The 12,207-nt window shown below is 48.4% G+C and overlaps 1 protein-coding gene across 1 annotated transcript; it reads right to left on the bottom strand.

The window, feature by feature from the left end:
• Nucleotides 1-211: 211 nt before the first annotated feature.
• On the bottom strand, nt 212-3,051 carry ap5s1 (adaptor related protein complex 5 subunit sigma 1). The gene is made up of 2 exons (XM_038793214.1): nt 2,855-3,051; nt 212-1,017 (listed from the first exon to the last, which is right to left on the bottom strand). The coding sequence occupies exons 1-2, from the start codon at nt 3,034-3,036 to the stop codon at nt 591-593; spliced, it is 609 nt and encodes a 202-aa protein (XP_038649142.1). The 5' UTR covers nt 3,037-3,051; the 3' UTR covers nt 212-590.
• Between the last annotated feature and the right edge of the window lie 9,156 nt (nt 3,052-12,207).

The raw sequence follows: 12,207 nt of genomic DNA on the forward strand, positions 1-12,207 counted from the left end.
AGGGCCAAATGTGGGCAACTGGGTCTAGCTTAGTGGGTAAAAATTGGGCGGCATAGACAAGTTGGGTCTGTTTTCATGCTGTAAACCTCTATGAATCTATGACCCTGCTGGATCTGCTGAACATTTCTAATATTTGTGTTTTCATTTCAAGAGTTCCAGTATTTTGACTTGCGTGTTAGTTATGCTGTTATAAATGAGAAAAATGAATAGAAACACTGATTTAGACTTTATACCTGATCACAGTTACATACCCCTCTCCCACTCCCCGCATCTACAGCCCCTCCCATACTGAGTTAACTGTTCGCAAGCACAGCAAAGGTTGGAGCACCAAGGATTGTTTATGCACATCGGAAATAATTGTTTTGGGCTTTTTATGTGGGATTCCTGAACATCACACAGAAATGTAGATTAGAAAGAGCAGTAATGTTGATATTGGGCACCAACACGATGAGATGGACCTTCCCTCCGCATCACTCCAGACAGAAACAATGACAACCGGAATAAACTATACAATGGTGCGAATAGCAGAGAGAGGAATAAAACAGCACACAGGAAAAGTGAAGGTATAGGAGAGACAACAGCAACTGGCATCATTTGAACATTGAAGCATTCAGTTCTTTCTCCAGGCTCTGGGTAAAGCAACAGTTAATAAACATCAGCTGTCCGTGTGGCAGAAACGTATTCAGGATCGCCTCAATTCTGTCCGTCTTCAGGACAAGGTCGTTGCCTTGAATTAGCAGCTTCAAATGCTCCGAGAAGTACTTCACCATCAATCTCAGGGTGTTCTCCGCCAGCGTTAGGTTCTCGGAGGGATCACAGATCAAGGCAAAGCCCAAGGAAAGGACTGCCATCCAAACCACGGTTGTTTCTTCTGCAAAAATGTCGCCAGCGGGGAGGCAGAACACGCCCAGGTCAGAGTCCTGAAGACCAGCGCATTCTTCAGTTACGACAGACCCGAAGTCAGGAAGCGGTTTGTCTGCAGCCTGTCGAGCCAGAATACAAGAGGACTTCACTTGCCTAGAAATGCAAATACAACAGAGCACTCTCACTGATTCTGCAGTTATGTTGTTGCGATTGCATTGCACATATAGTCATGTATATAGCTCTGTATTTACATAACACCTTATACAAACTCAGGACATCCCAAAGTACGTTGCAGCCAATACTTTTGAAGTGTGGTTTGAAGTGTTCTACCATAGGAAAAACAGCAGCTAATTTGTTCCCACAAGCAGCAATGTGACATTGGCCAGATAACCTGCTTGTGAGTTATGTTGGCCAGGAAACAAGGGACAACTGCCCTACTTTCTGCAAAGCGACATGGGGTCATTTGCATCACACTGAGGGCAAACGGGGGTCTCGGTTTAACGTCTCATCGGAAAGGCAGCACCAATCACAGAACAGTTACAGCAAAGGAGGCCATTGTCTGCACCAGCAAATTACTCACCATTCTCTTGCCTGCTCCCTGTAACCCACAGCTATTTTTCCTTTTCAGATAGCAGTCTAATTGCCTTCTCGATCGAGCCCAGGAGCGAAGTTTGGGAATGGCAGTCTAGATTTTTGCACTCAGTTTTATGGAGGGGGCCGTGACACCTGGAACTTGCTAACTGCATTGCCCTCAAAGTTCAATGCTACATATCTGAACAGTGGTCATGGTTTAGCTGCCCAGATACCACCTTCTCCCTCTCCAAGCCACCAATTCCCTCCTTCCGGGAGCGGCATGGTAGCACAGTGGTGAGCACTGTTGCTTCACAGCTCTAGGGTTCCAGGTTCGATTCCCAGCTTGGGTCACTGTCTGTGCAGAGTCTGCACGTTCTCTGCATGTCTGCGCGGGTTTCCCCCGGGTGCTCCGGCTAGGATGTGCAGGTTAGGTGGATTTGCTATGCTAAATTGCCCTTAGTGTCGAAAAAGGTTAGGTGGGGTTACTGGTTTACGGGGTGGGGAGGAGGTGTGAACTTAAGTAGGGTGCTCCTTCCAAGGGCCGGTCGGTGCAGATTTGATGGGCCGAATGGTCTCCTGCACTGTAAATTCTATGATTCCTAATCCCTCACTTCCTGGAGACCCTCCTCGGCCAACATCACCTCTCACTTATCATGCTCCTTCTGGATTTCATGCCCTCAATCCCTTCAGGGAGCTCCTCCCTCTTTCCCTTTCCAATCTGCTATGCCAACATTGCCTCTCCCTCCCAGTCCACTCACAGAATCACTACGTGCAAAACTCAACCCCTTCCACCCTCTTCTTCCTCACCCCCACTCCCCGTCCTCACCCCACTAACTCCCTTTCTCACCCCACTCCCCATCCTCACCCCACTCCCCATCCTCACCCCCACTCCCACTGACTCCCCGTCCTCACCCCCAGTGACTCCCCGTCCTCACCCCACTAACTCCCTTTCTTACCCCACTCCCCTCTTCCTCACCCCCACTTCCCGTCCTCACCCCACTAACTCCCTTTCTTACCCCACTCCCCCTTCCTCACTCCAACCCCCTTCCTCACCCCACTCCCCTCCTCACCCCCACTCCCCATCCTCACCCCCACTGACTCGCCATCCTCACCCCACTAACTCCCTTTCTTACCCCACTCCCCCCTTCCTCACCCCAACCCCCTTCCTCACCCCCACTCCCCCTTCCCCACCCCCATTCACCCCCACTCCCCCTTCCTCGCCCCCACTAACTCCCCTTCTCACCCTCACCCCTTCTCACCCCCCTTCTCACCCCCACTCTCCCCCACTCTCCCCCCTTCTCACCCCCACCACTCCCCCTCATCCCACCCCCTTCTTCACCCTCTCCCCCCCCCCTTCTTCACCCTCTCCCCCCCATCCATCTCACCCCACCCTACCCTCCTCCCTCGCTCACCCCACCTGGCTACGGCCGCCAGCTGCTCCTTGCTGCGGAGTCTCTGCCGCTGATGGCGGTGTCCGGCCTCGGCGGGACTTTCCTCTTTCCCCGGGTCCTGTAGCCCCTCGGCGGCGAAGATACGTGAGTAGATTGGACGGCACAGCTCCCCAGGGCCCAGAGAGAGCAGTACCATGCCCCGCACCATGATGGCAGCGAGTGGGGCAGGGAGAGGAAGCCTGAGGCACCCTGGGATTTGTTGTTCCCCATCCAGAGAGCCGTGCGGGGGCATGTAGCATCCTGGGACATGTAGTTCGGGGAGTCTCCATTAGACTACATTACCCAGGGTATTGTGCGGGGTCCTATGGCGTTCTGGAACATATAGTCTGGGAGTCTCCATTGGACTACATTGTCCAGGGTACCTTGCGGGAGAGGCGTCTCCAGGACATTTGGAGGCGTGCTCAGCAGCTCCCCCTGTCCTGGAACCAGGTAGAATCAGACTCATCAATAGGACACCTCATTCTTTACACCTGTTTATAATTTTGCATGGGTGGCACAGTGGTTAGCACTGCTGCCTCACGGTGCCAGGGACCCGGGTTCAATTCCCGCCTTGTCTGTGTGGAGTTTGCACATTCTCCCCGCGTCTGTGTGGGCTTCCTCCGAGTGCTCCTGGAGTTTCCTTCCACACATCCAAAGATGTACAGGTGGTGGATTGGATTGGTCATGCTAAATTGTCCATTTGTATCCAAGGGTGTGTCGGTTAGCTTGGGGATCTGTTGGGATAGGGAGTTGGCTTGGGTGGTGTGCTCTTTCAACGGGTTGGTGTAGATATGATGGGCCAAATGGCCTCTTTCTGCACTGTCGAGATTCTATGACCAACCATTAGGACCCACGTTGGCCAACCTTCAGGACCCACACCGGTCGACCTTCACAACACACACCACGTTCACTTACCTTTAATGCGAAAGGGGACCATGCTTGGTCTTCACAATCTCATTTGAATCAGATTCAAAGGAGGAAAGGGCAATGCGCATATCAGGTGCAGACTTCAGCCAGTTCCTTTGTGCTGTCTTCACCTTGATGTAAATGAAAAATCCAACATTGATCATGTAAGTTCTCGTGAAGGGCAATAGCAACAAAATACTTGTTTTACTCAGCATTGAATACTCATTGGAGATGCTCCAGAATTCTGACAGGCACATGGGCTTTTGGTGTGTTTTTAATGTGGTATCGCAGGTCAGGTAAAGCAGCGTAGTCTTTTAATTTGGAGTCAGCTGTAAGTTAATAACTGACTGCGGTCTCAACCTCAAAAGGAATTTTTCACCTACCACTTCTCTTTCAAAACTTGAAACTTCTCTTCTCATTTGCCAGTACTTCCCTGCATACAACACGCATGGGCTTTGCATCCTTATTTGCATTGACACAATTGGCAAAACCATACCTCAAGAAATCATCTCGTCAAAGGTTGTGGGGGGTTGTGCAGACAGGAGAGTTGAGCTTAGACCACAATCCGATCAGCCATGATCTCATTAAATTGTGAAGCAGGCTCAGAGGGCCAAATTGCATACTGTGACTTGTGATATTTTTGTATTGTAAGCATATTTGGCTGCAATACATGTGACCCCTTCAGTCATTAAGTCATTTAAAAAATTTTACACTATTTCCCTTTTGTAAAATTATGTCACCTCTACCTGCTTGTACCGAAAGCCGTTATCGGCACGATAGGGTGGCACGGTAGCACAGTGGTTAGCACTGTTGCTTCACAGCACCAGTGCCCCAGTTTGATTCCCGGTTTGGGTCACGGTTTGAGGAATCTGCACGTTCTCCCCGTGTTTGCGTGAGTTTTCTACCACAAGTCCCAAAAGACGTGCTTGTTAGGTAATTTGGACATTCTGAATTCTCGATCTGTGTACCCGAACAGGCGCCCGAATGTGACGACTAGGAGATTTTCACAGTAACTTCATTGTAGTGTTAATGTTATGCGACTTGTGACAATAATAAAGATTATTATTATTATCAGATTGCCAGTTTTTCTTTCTCTGGCCTTCACTTGTCCCCGTGTGGAACCGTGCTCCTCCGCACTGACAAATGTACGTCAGCAAAAGGAAAGCAACACTGTTGACATACTTGGAGTGGCCGTGGTAGCATGGGTGTGGCAATCTTGCGACTTTGCACCCATCGATGGGGTGGTGATGCTGTGTTGATAACAATCACTTCCTGTTAGTGTGGGCGCGACTCCTCCCAACGCTGCCCTCTCGACTAAAAGAGCAACAACAATGCAAGGTGAAAAATATTAAACACATCACTGCTGAGAAGGTAACTTGGAAAGGAAGCTACACTCAATGGGCAAACACAGGTCAAAGAATCAGTGCCGAGATGGTGCAGACCGGTGTCTCTGCAAATCTGCATCCTTACCTGCTTAGATTTCAATGCTTCTTTTCTCTCACATAAAATTAATTATCAGAAAAGAACAGAGGGCTGAAAAATTGCCAGAGCTGGGCAGCATGCATATAGGGCATGGAATATAAACCTGGAAACTGCTGCTTGTAACACAATCTCGTGAATACTTACATGTGTGACCATCCTCTGTACTTTATTTTAACAATGATGTGGAGATGCCGGCGTTGGACTGGGGTGAGCACAGTAAGAAGTCTTACAACACCAGGTTAAAGTCCAACATGTTTGTTTCAAACACTAGCTTTCGGAGCACTGCTCCTTCCTCAGGTGAATGAAGAAGTATCACACCTCTTCATTCACCTGAGGAAGGAGCAGTGCTCCGAAAGCTAGTGTTTGAAACAAACATGTTGGACTTTAACCTGGTGTTGTAAGACTTCTTACTTATTTTAACAAAGTCATATACACTTAAATGTGAATAGTGAACAGGGATGGGCTAGCCATTTAGATAGAGATGACAAACAACAATTTCTAGATTTGGTTCCAACTAATTCCATTTTTATTCCAGAGATGGTGTAATCTAGCACTCGTCCTCTTTCCAACACAGGATGAATTCAGAGGCAATTAGCACTGTTGTCACTTTAAGGCAGTGAACACTGTTAGAGTAACATGCCTTTGACAAACTGGCTTGCCTGTACCTTACTGCTGGGCAAGCAGGACTTGGTGAGAATAGGATATGAGCTGCAGTTTAGCATGTGAAATAGTGTGGAGATGGTAGATCCTTCAGATGGTTCCCTGAACACTGTCACAGTCATTTGGTGGATTGCCTCATTTCCAGAACTTTGAAACCAGCACCTAGGCATAGCTAGGTGGTGTCAAGAAAGGCCCTTCTCATTGGATCCTTCCTACTCGTCTCAAGTGTTAACCCCACTGCGTATTGCACGCATCCTTCTGAAACGTGCCTGTGCAAACAAAAATGCAATGAGCTTTGTCGAGGTTCATCCCAAGTAGCTTTGAGACATGGGGGGAGCGCATGGTAGCCAAGTGGTTAGCACTGTTGCTTCACAGCCCCAGGGTCCCAGGTTTGATTCCCGGCTTCAGTCACTGTCTGTGTGGAGTTTACATTTTCTCCCCGTGTCTGCGTGGGTTTCCTCCGGGTGCTCCAGTTTCCTCCCACAAGTCCCGAAAAATGTGCTTGTTAGGTGAATTGGACATTCTGAATTCTCCCTCAGTGTACCCGAACAGGCGTCGGTCGGAGCGTGGCGATGAGGGAATTTTCACAGTAACTTCATTGCTGTGTTAATGTAAGCCTACTTGTGACAATATTAAAGACTATTATTATTGTCAAATGCCTTCCTAAAGTCCATGTAGACAACATCCACCGCACTACCGTCATTGAGCCTTCTTATTACTTCAAATAATTCAATCAAATTTGTACGGCATGACCTTCCCTTAACAAAGCCATGCCAATTATCCCTGACTGTCCATGCCTTTCTAAGTTTATCTATTCTCTCAGGAATGATTCTAACTATTTTCCCAGCACCGAAGTATAATGAACCGGCCAATAATTGTTTGGTATTTCGTTCATACCCTTTTTAAACAGCGGAACCACATTTGCATTCCTCCAGTCATCTGGCGCCTCCCATGTCTAGTGAAGATCACAAAATAATCCTCAGAGCATCTGCTATTTTCTCCCTGACCTCGTTCAACATCCTGGGAAACAATCCATCCAGTCTTGGCAATCTATCCACAATCTATCAAGGATTCCAACTCCTCGAACACTTCCTCTCCCGTGATGATTATTTTAACCAATAATGCACACTGGTCCTCCTGGGTTACTATATCCATATCATCCCTTTCCTTTGTGAATACGGAGACAAAAGATCCATTTAAAACTCTTCAGATATCCTCTGTATCTTAACACAAGTTCCTTTCTTTATCTCTGATAGGTCCCACTTTTCCTGAGCTACCCCAGTGCTTTTTTAAAAAAGTATTTTTATTAAGGTTTTGCAGAATTTTTCATAATAAAACAGTAGTAACAATAATAACAAAACAAACTAGAGTGAACATTAACATCGTGCAAAAAGAGAATATACAATAACAATTAAATAGACATTACCCCACGCGACCCAGTCTTCCCACACCATCCCAATGAAGCACTCATCCCCCCCCCCCCCCCCTCACCCCCCCACCTCCCCCCTACGGATTGCTGCTGCTGCTGACATTTTAATTTTCCCCGAGAAAGTTGACAAACGGCTGCCACCTCCCCCACCCAGGTGCCGGAGACCACCCTGCCCTGTATCCTCAGTGGCGGCAGCGTCAGAAAGGCCACTACCTGTTTTTTCAGGAAGGCTCGTACTTGCAGATATTTAAGGGCGTTTCCTGGCGGCAGATTAAATTTGTCCTCTCGCGCCTTCAAACAGGGAAAGCTTTCGTCTATGAAGAGATCTCCCATCCTTCTGATGCCTGCCCTCTGCCAGCTCTGGAACCCACCATCCATTCTACCCGGGACAAACCTGCGGTTGTTACATATCGGGGTCCAGACTGACGCTCCCTCCACCTTCTTGTACCTCCTCCCCTGTCCCAGATCCGCAGTGTCGCCACCACCACTGGACTTGTGGAGTAACGGGTCGGCAAGAACGACAAAGGAGCTGTTATCAAAGCTCCCAGACTAGTATCTTTACATGACGCCGCCTCCAGCTGCTCCCACGCCGCCCCCACCCCCGCCCCTCCCCCCCATCGCCCACTTCCTAATCATAGCTATATTGGCCGTCCAGTAGTAGTTGTGAAAGTTCGGCATGCGCTCCAACAGCGATCTCCTTACTCGCTGGGTCTTATTAGCCCACACAAAGCCCAAAATGATCCTACTCACCCGTTTAAAAAAGGCTTCAGGGATGAAGATGGGGAGACACTGAAAGACAAACAAAGATCTGGGGAGGACAATCACTTTCACGGTCTGCACCCTCCCTGCCAGTGACAGCGGGAGCATGTCCAACCTTTTAAAGTTCCCTTCCATTTGCTGCACCAACAGGGTCAGGTTGAGCCTGTGCAGGGCATCCCAATTCCTGGCCACCTGTATACCCAGGTAACGAAAACATTTCTCTACCATCCTGAGCGGCAGCTCTTTCAGTCTCTCCTCCTGCTCCTTGGCCTGGATCACAAACAACTCGCTCTTTCCCATGTTCAGTTTGTACCCTGAAAAACTACCAAAATCCCTCAGGAACTGCAGAACCTCCCCCATCCCCTCCACAGGGTCCGAAATGTACAGGAGCAAATCATCCGCGTATAGCAAGACCCGATGTTCCATCCCCCCCGAACCAGTCCCCGCCAGTTCCTCGAGGCTCTCAGCGCCATAGCTAGTGGTTCTATAGCAAAGGCAAATAGTAACAGAGAGAGGGGACACACCTGCCTCGTTCCCCGGTGCAGCTCAAAGTACTCCGACCTCAGCCGGTTTGTACATACACTTGCTACAGGCGCCTGGTACAGCAATTTCACCCAGCCAATAAAGCCCTTACTAAACCCGAACCTCCCCAGTGTTTCCCACAGGTACTCCCACTCCACCCGGTCAAAGGCTTTCTCTGCATCCATCGCTGTTACCACCTCCGCCTCCCCTCCCTCTGAGGGCATCGTAATAATATTCAAAAGTCTCCGGACATTGGTATTGAGTTATCTGCCTTTAACAAACCCAGTCTGGTCTTCCTCTATCACCCCTGGGACGCAATCCTCAATTCTTGTGGCCAGAATCTTAGCTAGCAATTTGGTATCCACGTTTAAAAGCGAAATCGGCCTGTATGACCCACAATGATCCGGGTCCTTCCCTCGTTTAAGAATGAGTTAGATCAAGGCCTGTGACATTGTTGGGGGGAGGGTTCCTTTCTCTCTATCCTCACTGAAGGTCCGCATCAGGAATGGGCTCAATATTTCCGAACATTTCTTATAGAATTCTACCTGGTAACTGTCCGGCCACGGGGCTTTACCCGATTGCATGCTCTCGATACCCTTGACAATCTCCTCCAATTCAATTGGGGCCCCCAGCCCCTCCACCAGGTTCTCTTCCTCCTTTGGAAACCTCAACTGGCCAGAAATTGCCTCATCCCTTCCGCTCCCGTCGGGGGCTGCGACTCGTATAGCTTACTATAGAACTCCTTAAAGGTTCCGTTCCCCCCCCCCCCCCCCGGATCCAAGACCGTGTTACCCTCCTTATTCTTTACTCTCCCGATTTCCCTGGCCGCCTCCCTCTTTCGCAGTTGGTGTGCCAGCATTCTACTCGCTTTCTCCCCATACTCATAGACTGCCCCCCTTGCCTTCCTCAGCTGTGCTACTGCTTTCCCTGTGGTCAGCAGTTCAAACTCTACCAGCCGCTGCTCTCTCAGTAGTCCCGCCTCGGGGGCCTCCGCGCCTGTCCACTCGGAGTATCTCCTCCACCAGTCTCTCCCTCTCCACTCTTTCTCTCTTTTCCCTATGGGATCGAATTGAGATGAGTTCCCCTCTGACAACTGCCTTCAGACCCAGTGCTTTGTATATGCTGGCAAAACATCTTTGTTTTCCTTAATCTTGCTGCTAATATTTTTTCATGCCCTCTGATTGTCTTATTTATATTTTTTACTTACGCCCTGTACTCTCTATACTCCTCTAGACAGTGTTGAGGTTTTTGTGACTATCATAACTTTCTTTTCCTGTTTAATCCTCCCTTGTATTTTCGAGACAACCATGGAGGTCTAGATTTGGAAGTATCCTCCTTATTTTTGGAGGGGATATGTCTGCTTTGCACCATAAGGATCTCACTTATTGATGCTTCCCACGTGTTTACCAGTGATTTATTCTTTAGCAGTCTTGTCCAATCCTCCTCAGCCAAATCACTTCTCAGTTTGGGAGAATTTGCCTTCCTCCAGTTTAAAACTTTTATTCCTGATTAATCTCTGTCGTTTTCCATAATGATATTGTAACTGAATTGTGGTCACTATCCCCGAAATGCTCGCCCACTGTCACTTCACCCACTTGCCCATCTTCATTTCCCAAGACTATATCCAGAATTGCATCTCCTCCCGTTGGGCCTGCAACTTATTGTTTTTTAAAAAATAATCCTGGACACAGTACACAAATTTTTCAACCTCAATGTGCCTTATACTGTTTGAAACCCAGTTGATATTGGGATAGCTAAAGCCTCCTACTTATTCCTACAGGCAGAAATTTGTCTACTTATATCTTCTACCTCCCACTCACTATTTGGGCGTCTGTAGTATACTGCTAGTAGTGTGACTTCCCCTTTTTTCATTCCTAAACTCAACCCATAAATCCTCATCTGTTAACCTGTTTAGTGTATCATCCCTTTTCAAGACTGTAATTTATTCTTTAACCAATAATGCTAAACCCCCCCACCCCTCTCCTTTTTGTCACTCACTCTATCCTGCCTGAAAATTCTATATCCAGGGACATTGAGCTGCCAATTCTGCTCCTCCTTTAGCCAGGTTTCTGTTACAGCAATGTCAACCTGCTGCCATGTGTCTGACTATGCCCTTAGTTCATCTGCCTTGTTAGTAATACTCCTTGCATTGAAGTTGATGCACAATCAATGGACACGAAACGTAGATAAAGTCTGAACGATAGGCTTTAATACACAAGAAGTGGACCTGGCAGCAGACATTCAGAAGAATGGCAGACTGCTGGGGAAAACGGGTTCATATACCCTGTCTCGTAGGCGGAGCTACCTACCTCTCAGCCAATCGGCTGAGAGGCACATGACATACCTGGGCCAATGGGCAGCGAGTCCGCTGCACCAATGGCAGCTCACACTCCCAGGTACCATAATACCCCTAGTCATACTACCACAGAAGCATAAACAGTTTAACTCCATCAATTTCCTTTGTTGGGTACTTTTTAAACTCTTGTCTTTCTGAGTCGCTGACTGCATCTTTAAGTAATGTTCTACCGTTGTTTTCCTGAACTGAATCTGCCCCATCTAAGCCTACTCTGGGGTTCCAAACCCTCTGCCATACGAGTATAAAGCTTCCCCAACAGAACTAGCAAAAGCTCCTGCGAGGATATTGGTCCCAGTTCTGCACGGGCGCAACCAATTCGCTTGTACAGGTCCCACCTTCCCCAGAACAGTCCCAATGCCTCAAGAATCTAAATCCTTTGCACAACCATTTCTCCAGCCATGCATTCATTTGACCCATCCTCGTATTCTTGCTCGTGCTAGCATGTGCCACTGGGAGTAATCCTGAGATTACTACTTTTGAGGCCCTGTATTTTAATTTATCTCCTAACTTCCTATATTCAACTTGCAGATCCTCATCCTGTTTACCTGTATTGCTAGTCTCTATGTGTACCACGACCACTGGTAGTTTACCTTCTTGCTCCAGAATGCCCTGCAGCCACTCCGTGACATCCCAGACCCTGGCACTAGGGAGGCAGCATACCATCTTGGATTCACGTCTGCAGCCACAGAAGCTCCTGTCTGTACCCCTTACTATTGAATCCCCCATCATTGTAGTCCTGCTGCTCATTTTCCTCCCTTTCTGTGCAGCAGAACCACCCGTGGTGCCATGAATTTAGCTGTTGCTGCTTTCCCTTGAAAGTCCATCCCCCACTACAGCGTCCAAATCGGTATATCGGTTTGAGAGGGGTGGGGTGATACAGGGATCTCCTGCACTTCTTTCCTGAGCCTTTTACTTTGTCTGATGGTCACCCATTCCCTTTCTGCCTTTGCAATCCTCACCTGTGGTGTGGCCACATCGCTAAAAGTGCGATGCACAAAATTCTCAGCATCACGGATGCTCCACAGTGAGTCCACCCAGCTCCAGCTCCGAAATGCGGTTAGCAAGTAGCCGCAGTTGGACACACTTCCTGCACACATGGTGATCTTGTTCCAAAGTTAATACTTGCCCTCGACTGAATGTTGGGAGACTTGAGTACGCAATCTAGGTTCACCTGCTCAACAATTTTCCATCATTCAACACTTAAACCGTTTGATTGAATCACTTGT

Source organism: Scyliorhinus canicula, chromosome 3 (genome assembly GCF_902713615.1).
Source record: "Scyliorhinus canicula chromosome 3, sScyCan1.1, whole genome shotgun sequence".
Lineage (NCBI taxonomy): Eukaryota > Metazoa > Chordata > Chondrichthyes > Carcharhiniformes > Scyliorhinidae > Scyliorhinus > Scyliorhinus canicula.

What these genes read in the sequence shown, in the direction of transcription:
- ap5s1 (XM_038793214.1), bottom strand. Translation starts at nt 3,036, where the DNA reads ATGGTGCGGGGCATGGTACTGCTCTCTCTGGGCCCTGGGGAGCTGTGC. An exon ending in CAGCTGGCGGCCGTAGCCAG is followed by an intron (nt 1,018 to 2,854) that starts GTGGGGTGAGCG and finishes TTGCATTTCTAG; the next exon opens with GCAAGTGAAGTCCTCTTGTA.